This window comes from Mustela erminea, chromosome 17, assembly GCF_009829155.1.
Source record: "Mustela erminea isolate mMusErm1 chromosome 17, mMusErm1.Pri, whole genome shotgun sequence".
In the NCBI taxonomy this organism is placed as follows: domain Eukaryota; kingdom Metazoa; phylum Chordata; class Mammalia; order Carnivora; family Mustelidae; genus Mustela; species Mustela erminea.
Window position 1 is genome coordinate 69,374,692 of NC_045630.1, and position 20,682 is coordinate 69,395,373.

Below are 20,682 nucleotides of genomic sequence, written 5' to 3' on the forward strand. Positions count from 1 at the left end.
ATGGACCACCAGCTCCGAAGAAATAAGCCATTTCTTCGTGGTTGTGGCTCCTTAGCTCACGTATTGTTAGGAAAGCAGGCCAACTTTGAATTTTTTTTTTTTTAAGATTTTATTTATTTATTTGACAGACAGAGATCACAGGTAGGCAGAGAAGCAGGCAGAGGGTGGGGGGGAAGCAGGCTCCCCGCAGAGCAGAGAGCCCGATGCGGGGCTCGATCCCAGGACCCTGGGACCATGACCTGAGCCGAAGGCAGAGGCTTTAACCCACTGAGCCACCCAGGTGCCCCAACTTTGAATTTATTATGATTACTTTAATATGCCTTATTCAGGAAAATAAACGATCACCTTGCTTGGGAGAGGCAGATGCATATGGTGTTAGGATGTTTAATCGTGTTAAGAAAAATGGAGCAGTATTCCTTTTCTTTGGTATAAGAACTTACTTAAATGCCAAGCTGTGTTCAGTTCGTATCTGTGTGATTTGTCGTCTTCTTTAGTAAACGGAGTTCCCTCTCGAAGTCCGAGACTGCTTGCTTCTGGGGACGACTCTGTGGGGAGTCTGCTGCAGCGGGTGGTCCAGCACGAGGACCAGGAGCCCCTGGAGAAGAACATCGAGGCCGGGATCGCGACTGCCCCAGGGCCCCCGTCCTCCAGCCCAGGACACAGCCACAGCAAGGAGCGGGCCCTGGGGAAGCCGGACAGCCTTCTGGTGCCAGCGGCCCCCACTGACACTTGCGGTGGCGGCATCTCGCTCCTGTCGGAGAAGCTGCCGAGCAGCTGCTCGCCCCACCACGTCAAGAGAAGTGTCGTGGAAGCCATGCAGCGCCAAGCTCGGAAAATGTGCAATTATGACAAAATCTTGGCCACGAAGAAAAACCTGGACCATGTCAATAAAATTTTAAAAGCCAAAAAACTTCAAAGACAGGCCAGGACGGGGAATAACTTTGTGAAGCGCAGACCGGGGCGACCTCGGAAATGCCCCCTCCAGGCGGTGGTGTCCATGCAAGCATTCCAGGCTGCCCGCTTGGTCAGCCCCGACTCGACCGAGGGCGAGGAGAGCGCGGCCTTGCCGCTCCGCGCCGACACGGTGACGGACGCCATCGAGGCTGTGGTGCAGAGCGTCACCCTGAGTCCGGAACACAAGAAGGGGCTGAAGCGGAAGAGCTGGCTGTTGGAGGAGCAGGCCAAGAAGAAGCAGAAGCCGTTCCCAGAGGACGAGCAGGAGCGCTGTACGAGGTAATTATCCGTGTCCACGGCTTGTCTGAGCGGAGTGGAGTAGCGGCCTATAGACGTGACGTCGGGGTGCGGCGAGTTGGCAGGTCACCCCTCACCTGTCCTGATGTAAAACCTGCGCTCCTCCGGGTCTTTGTTTCAGCGCGCTCTTATTCATGGCTGCCCCAAATTTTAAGATAATTAAGAAGCACGTGGGATGTAGCAGTCCAGTCTGAACCCCCAGTTTGCAGAAGAGGAAATGAAGGCCCAGCGAGGTTCTGTTGTGCCCAGCACGGGGCCGCGCGCCCACGGTTATTTTTAGGCTCGCACTGTCTTCTCCGGTTTCCATCCTGTCACCACGTACACTTTCTGCATGTTACGTTTCTTTTCTTCACAGTATCCTTGTTATGTCCTTTCTTTTTTCTAAAAGAGCACACAGAGCCAAAAATCACTCCCCAAAAAGAGCTCTTAATCCTTTTGTTGTATTCAACCAGGTTTTTCCCCTAAAGGTACGTTTGGTAGTTTTAACTGAGTTAATACAATACTCCCCATTTTCAAAGGACCTTTCCGTTAGAAACACAGCAGGCTCAGTCAAAATCACATGGCAGTCCCGTTCACAATTAGACAAATACAAATTAAAACTGCAAGACACGTTGTAAGCCTCTTAACATTTATTTTCAAACTGCTCTCTTGAAAACCACACCTGTTAATAGTTCTACTAGCATCCAATAATTGTCATCCACTATTTATCCCTACTCTTATCTACCCGGGAAATTAGCTTTCTAAAAATCTTTATAAAAATGTCTTCATCATTTTGATATAGGTGAAATATACTTCATAAATGTTGGTTCATACTTATTTTAATTTGCACTAAATTGCATATTAGGACGTTAGTATTTGTTGATGTACCTTACCTGTTTTTTAAGTACTCATTATATACAGTCAGAATAATAACCCTTAATGGTTTTTGTATGACATTTGATTTTCTTTTTTTTTTTTTTTTTTTTGGCCAAACAACAATGGCACAGTTAAGAGTTTATTAGTCTTTTTCTCTACCATCTGTCTGAACAAATCCTATAGAGAGAGGTTTTTGGTTTTGTTTTTTCAAGGTTTTATTGATTTGACACAGAGACACAGAGCACAGGTGGGCAGAGCAGCAGGCAGAGAGGGAGGGAGGAGCAGGGAGCCCGATGCGGGGCTCCGTCCCCGGGCCCTGACATCACCACCCGAGCCGAAGGCAGCCGCCTGACCGACTGAGCCACCCAGGCGCCCGAGAGAGAGGTTTTTCATATCTCTCTAATGCATACATTTAGGAAAACTACTTTTTTTCCTACAGAATATGTGGGGTTGAAATTTCTTTCATGAGTAGCACGTACTTGTACTGCTTTCAGTGGAACGAAAAGCTTACTGATTGAAGAGTCAAGTCTCTTTTCACATGATGTCATTTCCTCTCCGATCCTGTTCTCCTCAAGAGCACGACTGTGAACCGCACACCACAGAGGGGCACCCAGCCGGCCCAGTCAGGGGAGTGTGTGATTCTTGACCTTAGGACCATGAGTTCAAACCCCACTCTGGGGATAGAGATGACGTCTTACATCTGTACAGAGGTGTGCATCCGCAGAGCTGGTGTCTCGTGTAAGTGGTGGCACCCTATAGTTTTCAGCTCTTTTTTCTTCATGTGTCTCAGAGATCTTGTCCTTAGGGCATGACGAATTACCCTACTCTGTGCTCAGAATACAGCATAATTTATCTAACTGTTCTCCTTCAGGGGAGTCCATATTACCTTTACTTCTTTTTTTTTTTTTTTTTTAAGATTTTTATGTATTTATTTGAGAGAGCGCGGGCAGGAGGGGCGGAGGAAGAGTGAGAAGCAGCCCCCCAGCTGAGCAGGGAGCCCACTGTGGAACTCGATCCAGGATCCCGGGATCATGACCCAAGCCGAAGGCAGACGCTCAACTAACGAAGCCACCCCAGCACCCTCCCGCCCGGTCACCTTTAGCACACAGCTGTTTGATCAGCTGGAACTGGCAGGAGCTGGTGCTGTATTTATGACCATTCGTTTGTCGGGCTACGGTTTTATAAGCATAGCTGGTTTTATCTTATATGCAGTTTTACTCTCCGTATTCCCACTGAATTGTACTGATTTTTTTTTTCCTTTGGAAAGGCAGGAAAATAGAGATTTCATTTTAAAAAGAGATTTAATTTAAACTTTTTAAACGTCTTATGTTGTTGGGTCCCAGGGTCCGTTGTTACTGTTTCAGGGCCCGTCTGACTATTTTAGAACCAGTGTTTGTTCATCTTAATCACTGAGGCTTTACAGTACTGAAAAGAGGACGCCTGGGTGATTCAGTCTGTGAGGTGTCTGCCCTCAGCTCTGGTCTTGATCGTGGGGTCCGGGGATCGAGCCCCATGTTGGGCTCCCTGCTCAGCAGGAGGTCTGCTTTCTCCTCTCTGCCCCTCCTCCTTGCCTGTTCTCTTTCTCTCTCTCAAATAAATAATCTTTTAAAAAAATACTGAAAAGAGAATGATTCCTGCCTTCAGGGTAGTAAGAAAGTGACAGTTCATGACAATTTGACCACTCATTTTAGGGGAACGGTCACCTTGAAAATGTGCTTGGGAGAAGAGGGTTTATTCCAGAAAAGCCTTTCTAGTATCATAGCCACCAACATTAAACACTTTAATTTTCCACAAAATTACAGTTTAGAATTTGAAGAAATTACGAAGAGGAAGATACAGTTTCTACCCTCAGGAGGAGAGGGGATGTATCACAAGAGGACATCCCACAGGAGTTTCCCAGACACAGCAACAGTTCTTCACCTTTTTTTAAGTAGAACCTGCTATGGTACTTGTTACATAGCAGGGGGTTATTCATTTACTTATTTAATAACATTTATTGCAAAATTATTTATCCAGCGTGCTAAGGGTAGGTAACAATGGTAAGCAAATTTAGATAATTCCCTGCCCTGGGGGATCACACAGTCGGAGTTCCAGCATGAGGGGTTATTGAGTGTTACGAGAATATATTGTTGAGGTGATTGACCTCGGTTTCTTGTGGAAGTAACGATGAAATTAAAACCTGGAGAATAGGGACGCCTGGGTGGCTCAGTTGGTTAAGCAGCTGCCTTCGGCTCAGGTCATGATCCCAGGGTCCTGGGATCGAGTCCCACATCGGGCTCCTCTGCCTCTGCCTGCCTCTTTGTCTGCCTGTGCTCGCTTGCTCTCTCTCCCTCTGTCTCTTACAAATAAATAAATAAAATCTTTAAAAATAAATAAATAAATAAATAAATAGAAATAAAGCCTGGAGAATAGACTTCATCTGTTACTTAAAGGATCAAGGCTAGAACGAACATTACAGGCTGAGTATGAAAAGGCATGGCAGGTTCAAGGAGGTGAAAGAAAGTTTCTGTTGCCAAAACACAGAGCTAGTTAGAGTCGTGTGGTCTAGGGCCTGGGGCATGAGTCTAAAGAAGGTTGTAGGAACCGGATCATGCAGAGAGCTTTGTTCGCCACGCTAGAGAGTTTGGACACTATTTGTTGATGAATAACAAGGCAGATTGCAAACGGATAATATAGTGGTTATAAGCTGGGCTGTAGAATCAGAAACGGGTTCAAATCCTGGTTCTAAAAGGAAAAAAGGTAAATTGTAAAAACTAGGTAAAAAATAAAATCATAGGGCACCTGGGTGGCTCAGTGGGTTGAGCCACTGCCTTCGGCTCGGGTCATGATCTCAGGGTCCTGGGATCGAGTCCCGCATCGGGCTCTCTGCTCAGCGGGGAGCCTGCTTCCCTCTCTCTCTCTGCCTGCCTCTCCGACTACTTGTGATTTCTCTCTGTCAAATAAATAAAAAAATAAAAATCTAAAAAAAAAAAAATCATAACATGGGGTGCCTGGGTGGCTCAGTCATTAAGCCTCTGCCTTTCGCTGAGGTCATGATCCTAGGGTCCCTGGATTGAGCCCCACATCAGGCTTTCTGCTCAGCGGGGAGCCTGCTTCTCCCTCTCCCACTCCCCCAGCGTGTGCTCCCTCTCTTGCTATGTCTCTCTCTGTCAAATAAATAAAAATAAAATCTTTCAAAAAAAATAAAATCATAATAAAAATATTAAAAATACTTAGAACTGAATAATTGCTCCGCTGCATGTTAAAACTTACGGGATGTATCTGAAGACGTGCCTAGAGAGAGACTCAACAGCCTTTAAGGCTTGCATTATTATTTTTTTTTTAATGCTGAAACTTCATGAACTAAGAGGCCAGTTAAGAAATGAGAAAAGAGGGACACCTGGGTGGCTCAGTGAGTTAAGCCGCTGCCTTCGGCTCAGGTCCTGATCCCTGGGTCCTGGGATCGAGTCCCACATCAGGCTTCTTGCTCAGCAGGGAGCCTGCCTCTCTCCGCCTCTGCCCGTCTCTCTGCCTGCTTGTGTGCTTTTTCTCTCTCTCTTTCTGACAAATAAATAAATAAAGTCTTTAAAAAAAAGAAAGAAAGAAAGAAAGAAAGGAGAAAAGCAAGAGAATAAGCCCCAAAATGGTAAATGAAGCCGTGGAAACACACACATTAAGTTAGCAAAGCACCTGTGTTGGTACATGTCGCTGTAGTTGCCTCCTTTATACTATTGTACACTCATCCATTGTCTGCGTACAGTACAGTTTTGTCATTTTACTGTTGAGTTATTTCCACATTGAGGTTGTTATCCAAAAATGTTGCTCTTAATATTCCTTTAATGTCCACTGGTGGATATGGGCACTCATTGCTTTAGGGTACATTCCAAGGAATGGAATTAATGAATAAACTAAAAGTTTTGTCCCAAGATTTAATTTTAGGCTATGGTGTATTAAGCTAGTGTGGAGTAGGTGAGAGAAACAGATCCTTCTATGTACGTAGTCTTGCTGAGTGACAGAGGTAACACTGCATATCAGAAGAGACAGAAACACTGTTTAATGGATTGTTCCGTAAACGTTGATGTCACAGCAGTAATGGAAATGAAATTGGTTTCTGTCTTTTTTGTGTTTTTTAAGATTTTATTTATTTATTTGACAGACAGAGGTCACAAGTAGGCAGAGAGGCAGGCAGAGAGAGAGGAGGAAGCAGGCTCCCCGCTGAGCAGAGAGCCCGATGCGGGGCTCGATCCCAGGACCCTGGGATCATGACCTGAGCCGAAGGCAGAGGCTTAACCCACTGAGCCACCCAGGCACCCCTGTCCTTTTATTTATTTATTTTTTTTTAAGAAGAGTGAGCAAGAGCATGAGAGAGCGTGGGAGGGCGGTGGTAGCAGAGGAGAGCAAGGACTCTGGGATCACAGCCTGAGCCAAAGGCAGGTACTCGTCCCTCAGAACCACCCAGGTGCCCCAAAATTGGTTTCTGTCTTATCCTGTATACAAAAGTTAAATCCCAGTTGAGTAAATCTGTGTTAAAAGCAAAATTTTAAACTTTCAAAGGCTAATAGATGGAAAGAGAAATATTTCACAACCTTGTCAGGAAGGCTCTCATGAACAAGATACCGAAAGCAGTAACCATACAGGTAAAGACTGGTATCGTAGAATGTATTACAACTAAGAATTTCTGGGGCACCTGGGTGGCTCAGTGGGTTAAGCCTCTGCCTTCGGCTCAGGTCATGATCTCGGGGTCCTGGGATCAAGCCCCGCGTCGGGCTCTCTGCTCAGCGGGGAGCCTCCCCCCACACACACACTTTCTTTGCCTACTTGGTGATCTCTCTCTCTCTGCCAAATAAATAAATAAATAAAATCTTTAAAAAAAAAAAAAAACGAAGAATTCCTACTCATCAAACATCATCGTGACAAATACATAAAGACTTGCTACAAAGTGGGAAATTTATAACACTTGTAATGTGTATAGTTTGGGCATCCAGAATATATAACAACAGCAGCAACAAAAATGTACTATCAACAAACCCTATATAATCTAGAAATTCCCCTTTAGAAAAACTCTTGCCCAACAATCACCAGAAAACACTTTTTGGTAAAGTAGTAGCAAGATTGGCTATAATGTGTAGAAAATGGAAATATCCAAGATTACCATGAAATGGAATAAGTATATTGTAGGTTTTCACACAATGGAATATGATATGGTAATAAAAATAATGAATTACAGCTGACATGTAATATTGATGGATAAGCCTTAGAAACATTAAATTAAAAAAAAAAAAAGCAAGCCCCTAAAAATGATTTAGTAGGTGGTGCATTTTTACAAAGAAAGAAAAAGAAAACAATGGCGGATACCGAACAAAATACTGTATCGATGTAGATCAGTAGATCATAAAACCATATTTTGTCTTGTTTATTCATTTATTTCTTTTAGAGAGACAGCATACACACAAGTGGACGTGGGGAGATGGTAGAGGTGCAGAGGGAGAGAGAGAATCTTAAGCAGGTTCCATGCCCAGCATAGAGCCCCACGAGGGGCTTGATCTCATGACCCTAAGGTCATGACCTGAGCCAAAATCAAGAGTCTGGCACTTAACTGACTGAGCCACTCAGGCTACCCATAAAACCATATATATATATATTTTTTTTTTTTTCTTTTCTTCTTTAGAGGGAGAGAGACTGCGTGCTTGCGGGGGAGGGGCAAAGGGAGAGGGAGACTCTTTTTTTTTTTTTTTTTTTTAAGATTTTACTTCTTTAGTTGACAGAGAGAGAGATCACAAGTAGGCAGAGAGGCAGGCAGAGAGAGAGGGGGAAGCAGGCTCCCTGCTGAGCAGAGAGCCCTATGCGGGGCTCGATCCCAGGACCCTGAGATCATGACCTGAGCCGAAGGCAGAGGCTTTAACCCACTGAGCCGCCCAGGCGCCCCTAGAAAGGGAGGCTCTTAAGCAGACTCCCTGCCAAGTACAGAGCCCAACTTGGGACTCAGTCTCATGACTCTGAAATCAGGACCTGAGCCAAAACCAAGAGTCGGGTGCTCACCCTACCTGAGCCACCCAGGTGCCCCTTGAAATACTCAGTCTGAAAGCCCTTAGTCATGGGTGTCCAGATGGGGCATGGAGACCGTGGTGGCCCTGAGCTTGATGTTAGAGACCAAATGGAGTGAGGAGTTGGGCCCTGGGAAAGGGGGTGAGGGCGAGCATCAGCGCAGCCTGGAGTGTCAGAGCCTGAGTCGAATGAGATGCATGCTCTGTAGAGGGAGGGGACAGGGGGACAGGGGTGGCCTTGTTGCTTAAGCGTCCGGCTCTTGATTTTGGCTCAGGTTATGATCTCAGGATCGTTGGATGCAGCCCCGTGTCAGGCTGCGTGCTCAGCAGGGAGTCTGCTTCTCTCTCTCTCTCCCCCACTGCCCCTGCCCCCACTCACACACGCTCTCTCGTTCTCTCTGTCTAATAAATAAATAAATCTTTAAAAAAGAGTGAGTGAGTGCCTGGTGTTGGATATAGATAGCAGCAAGGTTAGGAAGTGGTCCATCCCAGACTTCATTAATAAGAATTTTTAAAATTCTGTGGTTCGGCATTTGCATTTCTTGTAAGCTGTCGTGGTAATTCTGCTGTGTGTGGTCTCGGGACAGCACCTGGGGAAGCATAGCACTGGGAGGATTTCTACATGTCGGTGATAAGCACGAAAGCAGAAAACATTTTTTATTGCAGAAGAAAGAAATAAGATAAAGAAAAAAGGTAAAGACAGAAGTAGAAATGAATTTGCCTGGAAAGGAGAAGAGTAAAAAATAAATATTAAATGATTAAATACATAAGAACAGGTTAAAAAAGGTAAATAATAAATTGACTGGTTAGATGAATGGATGGGTAAGATAGATCCTACAAGTATGATGCATCCCAGTTATGCAAGACTTGGCAGACTGTCAGAAGTCAGGTCACGTTATTCAGCACATCAAAAGGCTAAAGAGGAAAAATCACACAAATACCAATAAAAGAAGAAACATAATTTCACAGACTCTAACACGTGTTTGCGATAGAAACTCCCAGCGGTCCGTGAGGAGAAAGAGCTACCTCAGCGTGATAAAGACCATGAACCAAAACCCAGAGCAGACAGCCTGGTGTGAGAGGCTGAGCGCTTTTCCCCTGAGGCCAGCGACAGGGGCAGGTGCCCACCTGTGCCGCTTCAGGTCAGCTTAGCTTTAAAATTCCCAGCCAGACCTGTCAGGCAAGAAAAAGAAATAAAAGTAAAAAATGTTTTGCAAAGTATAACATTGTAAAGATAAAAATAAAATTAGCTCTGTTCACGGATGCCATGATCTTACATGCTGGAAATCTCTACGGTCTCACAAGAACTGGTAGAGCTCGGAACACATTCAGTTAGTTGAGAACACAGAATCCGCACCCACAGTCAGCTGCGTTTTTGTGAACCAGCGATTTTTCCCAAAAAGAAGTTAAGACTATTCTTCTCATAATAGCGTCAAGAATAGAATAGGGGGCACCTGGGTGGCTCAGGTTAAGCCTCTGCCTTCGGCTCAGGTCATGATCTCAGGGTCCTGGGATCGAGTCCCGCATCGGGCTCTCTGCTCGGCAGGGAGCCTGCTTCCTCCTCTCTCTCTGCCTGTTTCTCTGCCTGCTTGTGATCTCTGTCTGTCAAATAAATAAATTAAATCTTAAAAAAAAGAAGAAGAAGAAGAAATAGTTAAGAATAAATTTAGAAAGGCAAAACTTGTATGTTGAAAACTACAGAACAGGGCTCCCAGGTGTCTCGGCTAAGCGTAGGCCTTTGGCTCAGGTCATGATGCCAGGGGCCTGGGATCAGGTTCCACGTCCGGCTTCCCTGATCCTCCTTTGCTTGTCATCCCCCTCTATCTCTCTCTCTAAAATAAGTAAAATCTTTAAAAAAAAAAAAAAAAGGAGGGAAGGAAGAAAAGAAATTTCTACAAAGCATAGTTCAGGGGAAGCTGTGAACACACAGAAAGACAGCATGTACTCAAGGCCTAGAAGACCTGATGCTGAGATACCGGAACTACCCAAAGCGATCTACAGGTTTAGTGCAAAATCTCAGTGATGTTTTCTGTGAAATAGAAAAACCCATCCTAAAATTCATCAGGAATCTCAAGGAATCCCAAACAGCCAAAACAGTCTTGAAAAAGAATGAAATTAGAGAATTGACTCGTCAAGACTTTTTTCTTTTTCTCACCTTTTTGCACTGGCTAGAGCTTTCTTTGATGCTGACTATATGATGAGAGCAGACAATTTCCTTGTCCTTGATACTAGGGAAACTGTATTTCTTTGGCTCATACTCCGTAGTCAAAGACTATGAAGGAAATCCCCTGCCATGTCCTAGCTTCGGTTGCAGGGTCCCTAGCCAATCTGTTTGCTTATGTTTGTTTTGTATGTAATTTCTAGTGTTTTTCGTTTACTCAGTGGATGGATGAGTAGCAGTGTCCGTTCCATCTTTGCCTGGAACTGGAATTGACTTCTTTCTTTATTTATTTTTTAAGATTTTATTTACTTGAGAGAGAGAGCACGCGTGTCAGCGGGCAAGTGGGGGAGGGGCTGAGGAAGTGGGAGCCGCAGACTCCTTGCTGAGCCCAGCCTGGGCCCACAGATGGCAACGCACCGGGCCGCCCAGATGCCCCAGAAATCAACTTAATTTTTAAAGGCGTTTTTGATTGACTTAGAATTCTGTTTGAATGGGCTTTTTCCTCCTCCCCCTCCCCCTCCCTCCTCCTTCAGCACTTACAGATGTTTTATCGTTGCCTTATGGCTCGCCTGGCTTCAGACGCGACGTCTGCACTCGTTCTTATTTTTGTCATCCTGTATGGGTTGTATTTTGTCCTCTCGCTTTTTAAATTTTCTTCAGTAATTTTTAGCAATTTACTATGATATGCCTTGTTTTTGTTTTTCGTTTTTTGTTTTTGTTTTTTAGTTTATATTGTTTATGGTTTGTTTAGCTTCTTGGAATTTTGACTTTATACTTTTTATCAAATTTGGAAAATATTTGGCCGTTCACATTTGGGTTTTTTTCACTGTGAATTTCTTTACGTTGTAAATGTCACATCATCTTGTGTCGGACTTATTGTTCATTTCCAGATGCTCAGGGGCTCTGGTAGGCAGTTCAGGTACTTGTGGTTCAGCTGATTCCTTTGAAGATTGTTTTTAAGCTTCTTTGGCGCTGGTCTTTATTCTGAGGGTAGTTGAGCTGTGTGGAAGTGGGCAACTCTACTCTCCGGGGGGTGTGGGATGTCCTAGTACCGGGCAGTGTCCTCCCACGGTGCCTCATGGAGGCTCCTGCCGCCATGTGTGAGCTCTGCGGGTTGTTGAGGTTACGGACAGGTCGCCGCTCACTCTTTGTCCAGCCTTGCCGAACTTGACCCCGCAGTCGCACAACCTCGTAAGTGTACTGCGGGAGGCCCATACGGATTTCTAGAGTTGCGTTCCTCTGTGGCTTTCTCCACTCCAGGACTCCGCCCCGGCAAGCCCTGTGTCCTCAAACTCTCTGAGCTCTGTTCCATTCTTCACACTGGCTCTTCTCTGGGGGCTCTACTCCCTCTGCTGTCAGCCTCCCTGTAAAGGCAGACTGGTTATAGGACTCTTCCGTTTTTTCTTTTTTTCTTCTGTACGTGGGCTCCGCACCCAGGGCGGAGCCCAGCACAGGGCCCAGACCCACAACTCTGAGATCAAGACCTGAGCCGAGATCAAGAGTTGAACTCAACTGATTGAGCCACCCAGGAACCCCCATATTGTTTTTTCTTTCTCTTTCAATTTTCTCTGGGATCAGATCACAGTACGGTGCTATTGTCCAGTGTCTGCTAAGTGTTTCGTAAACCTTCTCCAGGATTTATGGTAGTAGTAGTTTCCTAGATTTCTAATAGGGTGTCTCAGGAGGACAAGTCTGCTATCTATTACTCCATCACGGCCTGAGGAAGTCTCGTACCTCGTGTTTTACTTGCTGTTGTGTTCTTTAAAGAGTCAATAGTAAAAGTTTCCTTTAAACTTGTCTTTCTAGCTTTACTACAGCAGCAGTTGAGATTCCCAGTCCTCCTGAAACCCCAGCCAAGCCTCCTGAACCTGAAAATACCCTGCAGCCTGTGCTTTCTCTCATCCCAAGGGAAAAGAAGGCCCCACGTCCCCCAAAGAAGAAGTATCAGAAAGCAGGGCTGTATTCTGACGTTTACAAAACTGCAGAGTAAGTAGTATTACCTGTCAGCTGACAAACTTTAAAGACCTGTTACTTTCCCACGTTCGAAAACACACTTTTGGCGGTCAGAAAACGCAGTGCAGACGTAATGTACACAAGTGTGACCCTCCGCACAGACACCTAAGTGTTCACTTTCCTCGTGATACTGCTCTGGTGTTGGGGACCAGTTATTTTCTCAGATCTTTTTCTGGGGTGCTTGGTTTTTGTTTGTTTCAATTTTTTTTTTTAATTAAAGATTTTTTTTTTGACAGATCACAAGCAGGCAGAGAGGCAGGCAGAGAGGAGGGAGGAACAGGCTCCCTGCTGAACAGAGAGCCCGATACGGGGCTTGATCTCAGGACCCTGAGATCATGACCTGAGCTGAAGGCAGAGGCTTAACCCACTGAGCCACCCAGGCGCCCCAGTTTCAACTTTTTCATTTAAATTCTAGTTAGTTACCGTATAGTGTAATACTAGTTTCAGTATCTTCCCTCATCTAATCTTTAATCTGCCTTTCTAGATTATGTATCTGTAATTTGGATTCTAGGGGTGCCTTTTTCTTAATTAAAAATAAGAAAAATGGCACTGTGTGTGCATCTCTAGTGGTCTTGATGGTTTTCTACGTTTATTCCTCACTGACTGAATGCTTTCTGAGTTTTCCAAACACTTAGTCGCATGAGGAGAATACACTCCTTGTGAGAACGTCCTCTGCCCTTGGCAAGGACAGCTGAGGAAGCGCTCTGATGAGGCAGCTCTCAGGAGTTAGAGGTATCTCACAGAACACAGTTGATTAGGTTCTGGAAGTTCAGTACTAGTTTGCAGGGTAGAAAAGTTATTCCAGGATAGCTTGTCCCAGGCACATAGTGGGATGCAAGGATTTTTCAGTGCTTCTGAAATGTGGTGGTGTGGAAAACAAGCATTGCGTGATAGAAACCACAAAACCATGGACCTAAGGGACTCTAAGATATTTACCTAGTTAAGCTAAAGGAAATGAAAAGTGCAAGTATATGTTACAAGATGAACTGTAGCTACAGAGCGGAAAATGAATGGGGGCGACTAATGGCGGAAACATACGATGTCCCTCAGAAGGTTGAAAGGGTCTAAATTTTGGGAAGAAATAGTGAAATTGAAAGAGGAAAGATTAGATGTTAGAGCTATATATCATACTTGTGGTTAAAGTGATGTCTGTGTAAACACAGCACCTTATTCTGCATTGAAAAGATTTTTTTTAGGTATTTCTAAAAAATATTTATTTATTTCACCAAGAGAGTGCGCACAAGCAAAGGGAACAGGAGAGGAAGAAGCAGGCTCCCTGCTGAGCAGAGAGCCCAATGTGCGGCTCGATCTCAGGACTCTCAGATCATGATCTGAGCTGAAGGTAGAGGCTTAATCCACTGAGCCACCCAGGCGCCCCTGAAAAGATTTTCTGTTGGAACACCTGGGTGGCTCAGTTGGTTAAGCATCCAGAGAGCCTGCTTCTGCCTCTGTCTCCTGCTCCCCTAGTTGTGCAGTCTCCTCTCTCTCTCTGACAAATAAATACATAAAATCTCTTTTTAAAATATTTTATGTATTTATTTGACAGAGACACAGAGAGACGGAACACAAGCAGGGGGAGTGGGAGAGGGAGAAGCAGGCTTCCCACTGAGCAGAGCCTGACTCGGGGCTCGATCCCAGGACCCTGGGATCATGACCTGACTTGAAGGCAGACCCTTAACAACTGAGCCACCCAGGGGCCCCTAAATAAATAAAATCTTAAAAAAATAATAATAATAAGATTTTTCTATTAATTTGCCCCTGAAGTAGATGCCACAGAAGCTCTTTGTACCTGATCCCTGCCTTTTGGATCATGAAAATGTTTGATTCATGAAGCTTCTTAGTTTCAGCTCCCAATAATAAGAAACTCTCTCAAATATTCAAGACCTTAAGAAGGTAGACACTCATTTTCCTTTAACGTAGAAACTGTTACGAAGGACACACTTCAGGGTTACTGCGGGAACGTCGCGGTATCCTCGGGAACCTGGAGCCCCTTCTGCTCTTCCACCCCCGCATTTAGCTTCCACTTCTGTGGTCACCTGTTGTTCCAGCGCAGCTGCCTGAGTTCAGTCGGAAGGTCTTCCTGTAGAAAGCAGAAAAGAAGGGAGTATAAACAGCACACACCTTCTTTGTGAGGAAGCACTACGGAGTGACTGTGCCTTCCCGTTCGCCATGCCCGAATTCATAATTCGAATCCCTCATCCCTGACGTGATGGTGTTTGGAGGTGGGACTTTAGGGAGGCAATTAGGTCATGATAGGGTGGGCCTTGGGAGTAGGGTGAGTGGCCTTAGAAGAAGCCCTTAGAGAGAGAGGTGCTCCCTCCACTGGGTGCAGAGCAGCGGGAGTGGCATCGCAGGCCAGGAAGAGGGTCTCCCTGGAGCTCAACCCTGATCTTGGACTTCAGCCTGCGGGAGAGTAAGCAATAAAGATGTGTGGTCTCAGCCACCCGGGAATGTGTCACAGCAGCCCAGACCGACTCAGGAAGGACGCTTGCAAAACCTCCTTCATAGAGCCCGGCTAGAATGTAATTATGGAACCGCACTTCAGCCGCAGGTCAGGCGGGGAAGTAATGGTTAATACTTCAGATGGTGGTGGCTAAAAATAAGAATTAGCGTTCTGTCACTGTAAATGAGAAAATGAAATATCTTTTGGAAAGAGCTATTTCAGTTATAATTTTAAGCAATGTTTTTGCTGAATAGAGAAGACAAATCTATTTCTCCATTTTCTGCTAAGAAAATTGAAGTTCCAGTTTTGCTTTGTTTGTACTAATGTACTTTTTCTGGATTAAATCCCTAAAAAAGATGAATAATAAAGTCAGACTGTGAATCAGAAGATCAATATCTTTAGCCCTATCGGTGTTTTAAAATGTCTCTCGTCAGGGGCGCCTGGGTAGCTCAGTGGATTAGCGTCTGAATCTTGATTTTGGCTCAGGTCGTGATCTCAGGATCGAGAGATCGAGCCCTACATTGGGCTCTGATCTGGGTGTGGAGTCTGCTTGAGAGTCTCCCTCTGCTCCGCCCCCCAAATTTGAAAATAATGATAATAAGTTACTTAAATGTCTCTGGTCAGACAGAAGTCTTGCACTCTCCGAATGGACCGAGAGAACCAGCTTGTTTGTTAAGCACAAGCTACTCGCGTCTTAGAGACAAGGGCAGCAGTGGGTGTGTTGGGGGCACTGTGAAGAAATCGGTCAGACGATACATGTGTGCCATCTTCCAGACTGTGAAGCGGCCTATTTTTGTGGACTCGTGGTGGTGGTTTGTAGCAATTTGGGTTTTTTTCTTTGTTTTTGATTTCTCACTAGTAAACAATTACTTAGAGCGGTTTTAGGTTAGCGGCAGAATTGATACCAAGTGCAGAGAGTCTGCCTGCACAGCCTCTCCTCCTTTCAAGGTCCTGCACCACCGTGTTAGATCCGTTCTGATCCGAGATCGTGCACCGGGACACACTGTTGTCCCCCGGAGGCCGTAGCTGACATTAGAGTTTGCTTGTGGTGTTGCACGTTCTATGTGTTTCCATACATGCATAATGACATGCGTCCCCCACTGTAATGTCACACAGCACGGTTTCCCCGCCCCCAGGTGCTCCATGCTCTGTCGCTTTGTTTTCTGGGCCACAGAATGGTACAAAGAAATTATAAAGTTACTCTTTTGTGTATAAATCATCATAGGTTTTAAAAAGTTATGAGGGGATATGATTTCACTTGTATGGAGAACTTAAGAAGTGAAACAAAACAAACCCTAACCCTAAGGAAAAGAAATGAGACGAGCCAAGAAACAGACTCTTCTGCTCTAGAGAACACAGGGACGGTCACCAGAGGGGAGGTGGGCCGAGCGGCAGGGGAGACCGGCGGGGGGAGAGGGAGGGGTGCGCCTGTCAAGCTGAGCAGTAGGTGGTGCGTGGACATGTTGAATCACTGTATTCTACACCTGAAACTAATATTACACTGTATGTTAGCTATACTGGAATTAAAATTTAAAAATTTAAAACAAAACAAAAAAAAAAAAGAGTTATAAGAGGGAAGCGTATGACTCAGTCAAACTTGGGTGGAGATAAAACCAGTACGGGAGGTGTGACTTACATGGGGAGGTGCTAGAAGATAAAAGGCTGGTTAGGGAGCAGGACACCTTTGTGGTTTTCCAGGACAGGAGTCACAGCCTGAAATACAGCGATGACAGTGCAGGGTGTTGGAAAGGGTGGGCTCTTGAGAACATGGATGTTAAAATTGAAAGGGATTCGAGATTGGACAGATGGTATGAATTCAAGGACAGGGCAAGAGTCAGTGATGATCCCAGGGTTTTATTTTGTATTCCTGGTTGGATAATGATGTCATCAGCGAAAATACCAGAAATAAGTGTTCTAGACCGTACACCTTGGTTTAGGAAAACCTGCATTATCAGTGTTCCTTTATTTAGGTACAGAGAGTGTCTAGTAATGTGGTCAGCGGGTCCCCAGCAGAGCGTAGCCCGCCGGTTAGTGTCCGGGGCCCTCTGTGGCACGTTACTCAAGCTGCTTGAAGCCACACAGATCTATTAGCTTACAGTTCCTGGGGCGGGAAGTTCAGACCGAGTCTCTCCAGGCTAACGTCAAGGTGCCGGTGAGGCTGCACTCCCTCTGGAGGCTCTGGAATGTCAAATTGGCAAGGCTCTAAACTTAAATGGACCATCAGTTTCAAAGAAATAAACTATTTTTCTGGTCCTTATCTCAGAGAGGGAGAATTGTTGTTACTTTTTTTTTTTTTTTTTTTTAAGATTTTATTTATTTATTTGACAGAGATACAAGTAGGCAGAGAGGCAGGCAGAGAGAGAGGGAAGCAGGCTCCCCACGGAGCGGAGAGCCCGATGCGGGGCTCGATCCCAGGACCCTGGGATCATGACCTGAGCCGAAGGCAGAGGCTTGAACCCTCTGAGCCACCCAGGCGCCCTGTTGTTGCTTTTTAACTCACATATTAACTCACAAAATAGTATATTTACATTTTATTACTGAAATTTCTTACGGTGGTAAAATATCAGAATTTGCCATTTTCACCATTTCTGAGGATACAGTTCATGGCATTCACCATGTCGTGCAGTCACTACACCATCTATTTCCAACATTTTTCTTTTCTTTCTTTCTTCCTTTAAAGATTTTATTTCTGGGGTACCTGGGTGGCTCAGTCATTAAGCGTCTGCCTTCGGATCAAGTCATGATCCTGGGGTCCTGGGATTGAGTCCCACATCGGGCTCCCTGCTCAGGGCGAGCCTGCTTCTCCCTCTGCCTGCTGCTGCCCCTGCTGTGCTTGTGCACACGCTCTTTCTGTCAAATAAATAGATAAAATCTTTCTTTAAAAAGTGATTTAAAAATAAATAAAGATTTTGTTTGTGAGAGAGAAAACAGAAGTGGGAAGAAGGAGAGGGAAAAACAGGGCGCCTGATAGGAGGTTCAATCCCAGGACCCTGGGATCATGACCTGAGACAAAGGCAGATGCTTGACCAACTGAGCCACCCAGGGGCCCTCCAGCATTTTTCTTTCTTTCTTTTTCTTTCTTTTTTTTAAAATATTTAATTTTTTATTTATTTGTTTGGCAGGCAGAGAGGCAGACAGAGAGAGGGAGAAGCAGGCTCCCTGCCGAGCAGAGAGCCCGACCTGGGGCTCGATCCCAGGACCCCGATCCTAGGACCATGAGACCATGACCCAAGCCGAAGGCAGAGGCCCAACCCACTGAGCCCCCCAGGCGCCCTGAGCATTTTTCATTCCCCTAAACAGAAACTAACCAGGGGTGCGCCTGGGGGGCTCAGTGGGTTATGCATCCCCCTTCAGCTCAGGTCATGATCCCCGGGCCCTGGGATCGAGCCCCACATCGGACTCCCTGCTCCTGCCTCTCCCACTCCCCCTGCTTCTGTTCCCTCTCTCGCTGTGTCTTTCTCTGTGTCAAATTAATAAATAAAACCTTTTAAAAAAGAAAGAAAAGTAAAAGAAACTAACCATTAAGCAGTAACTCCCCACACCTCAGCCTGTAATGGCTAATGTGCTTTCAGTTTCTGTCGGTTTGCCTGTTGTAGCTGCCCCACGTCAGTAGAACCACACAGTGTTTGTGCTTTTTCTGTCCGGGTTCGTTAGGTGTGTCTTCAGTCTTCGTGCGTGCTCTGGCACGTGTGTGTGGCGTGTGTGGCCGTGTCGCTTTCCGTTGTGTGCACGTGCCGCACTTTACGTGCTCACTGGCTGGCGAGCCCTTGGGCTGTGTCTGCCCTTTGGTCCCGTGACCCGTGCTGTTGTGAACCCCGGCGTGGGCGCGGGCGCTCAGGTCCCTGCTTTCAGCCCCTTGTGGATGTACTTAGGAGTAGAATTTCTAGATCCTTGTATGTTCAGAGTTTTAAAGAACCACCAGATTTTTCCCCAGGAGCTACGCCACTGTCTGTGGATTCTGCAGTCACCGATTTGAGATCTCGTCTTTGAACGCGTGTGTGTTTTACTTATAAATTTCTTCTGTTGCTTATACCTTATCAGATAAGTTTTGGTTGTTTGTATTTTCATTCTTATTAATTTCAAAATATTTTCTAATTTCTCCTTTGATTTCTTTATTTTTTTTCTTTTTTTTTTAAGATTTAATTTATTTATTCATTTGAGAGAGAGAGAGCACAAGCAGGGGAGTGGCAGAGGGAGAAGCAGGCTCCCCGCTGAGCAGGGAGTCTGATGCCGGGCTCAGTCCCAGGACCCCAGGATCATGACCTGAGCCGAAGGCAGACGCTTAATACGCCCCTTCGGTCTTTAAATCTGTTAAGACTTACTTTGTGGCTTCATGTCTTACCTGTCTTGGAGAATTTTCTGTGGTCATTTGAGAAAACTTTGTATCTGCTGTTGTTGCCTGGAGTGTTCTTTGTATTTCTGTTAGATCTAATTGTTAAGTCCATGCTGATGCGTGTGATTGTAACCATCACTGAACTTGGTTGGCGTCTCCAGCTGTTCCTGTACAGCTGTTTCCTCTCTTCAGTCTTCGAATGCTATGTTCCTTTGATGTTTGCTGAGTGTGATTGTTGCTTCTAAGTGAGCTGACTCTTGTCAATATTTAATGTCCTCCTGTGTCTCTTGTAACAGTCTTTGACTGCGGGTCTCTGTCTGATACTGTAGTATAGTTATTCTGCTCTCTCTTGGTTACTGTTTAATTGGAATATCTTTTTTCCATCCTTTTCCTTTTCATCCTTTTCTTGCTTACGTCCTGATCTACAGTGAGTCTCTTGGGGGTTCTGGGGGGCTCAATCAGTTGAGCATCTGACTCTTGATTTCAGCTCAGGTTGTGATCTCAGGGTCACGAGATTGAGCCCCATGTCTCTCTCTTTCCCTCTGCCCCTCTCCCTTCTCTCACCTGCAAGGGTGCTTTCTCTCTCTCTAAAATACATAAAGAAAATCTTAAGAAAAAAATAAAGTGAGTCTCTTGTGGACAGTGTATAGTTAAATCATGTTTTTTATCCATTTCGTTTCTCTCTGCCTTTTGTTTGGAGAGTTTAATCTACTTACATTTAACATAATTACCAAGAAGGAAGGACTTACACTTGCCATTTTATTTCCCGTTTGTCTGTAGGTCAGTAATGTAGGACATGAGGTTCAAACCTCATGTGCTTAGTTTCTTTTGTGCTTAGTTGATCTTGTAGTGACATGTTTTGATTCCCTTCAGTCCCTTCTGGGTGTATTCTATAGCTGTTTTCTCCGTGGTTACCATGGAAATAACATAGAACTTCCCAAAGATACAACTATGTAATTTGAATTGATACCAAGTTAATTTCAATTATATACAAAATCTGCACTCCCGTAAAGCTCCTCTCCCCCTTTTATGTTATTGATGTTACAAATAACATCTTTATTTTTGTGTGCCCAGCCCAGAAACATACATTTATGAGTACTTCTTATACATTTATCTTCTAAATCCTGTTTCCTGTTCTCTTTTTTCTGTAGTCTATCGTCATGATTGAAGTATAACAGGGTTTTTTGCCTCTTTCTTTCCTAGAAGAAAATGTAAAACATTTTTTAAATAATAAATGATACTTGTAACACTTACATTTGGAAGTTACTTGTTTTTATAAAAGAAGCAAATAAGAAGGCATTAGCAGAGATGATTGAAGAACTCTCCACATGTGATTTGGCCTCTAACGTGGAGTAAAGCCATCAGGCCATCCCTGTGTGTATTTGCGGGAATTATAACTCATGATCTGTTGAAGCTCAGTCTTCCACTTAGGAATGGAGACGGGTTAGGGGGGAGTCCACAGTCCCGTTGACCTTTCTGCTCGCTGTCATGGAAGCTTCACTCTGTCCCCTGTCCATGGCCAGGAGAAGTGTGTTTGCTGCGGGCCGCAGCGGGCCGCAGCTGTATTGCTCTGTCCCCCTCTAGTGGTAGTAAAGTGACTTCA

General features: G+C 45.0%; 1 protein-coding gene across 8 annotated transcripts in view; it reads left to right on the forward strand.

Moving 5' to 3' along the window:
• The window catches only part of ASH1L (ASH1 like histone lysine methyltransferase), a 180,454-nt gene that overhangs the window by 93,763 nt on the left and 66,009 nt on the right, over positions 1 to 20,682 (forward strand). For 7 of the 8 annotated variants that reach the window (XR_004280171.1, XM_032318697.1, XM_032318701.1 and 4 more), the window contains 2 exons: positions 495 to 1,233; positions 12,097 to 12,276. Coding sequence is in view for 7 of the 8 variants with exons in the window: in XM_032318697.1 (XP_032174588.1) it covers positions 495 to 1,233; positions 12,097 to 12,276 (919 nt within the window). In the remaining variant the exon portion in view is untranslated. The remainder of the gene's footprint in view (positions 1 to 494; positions 1,234 to 12,096; positions 12,277 to 20,682) is intronic. The other variant, XM_032318702.1, reaches the window with a different exon arrangement.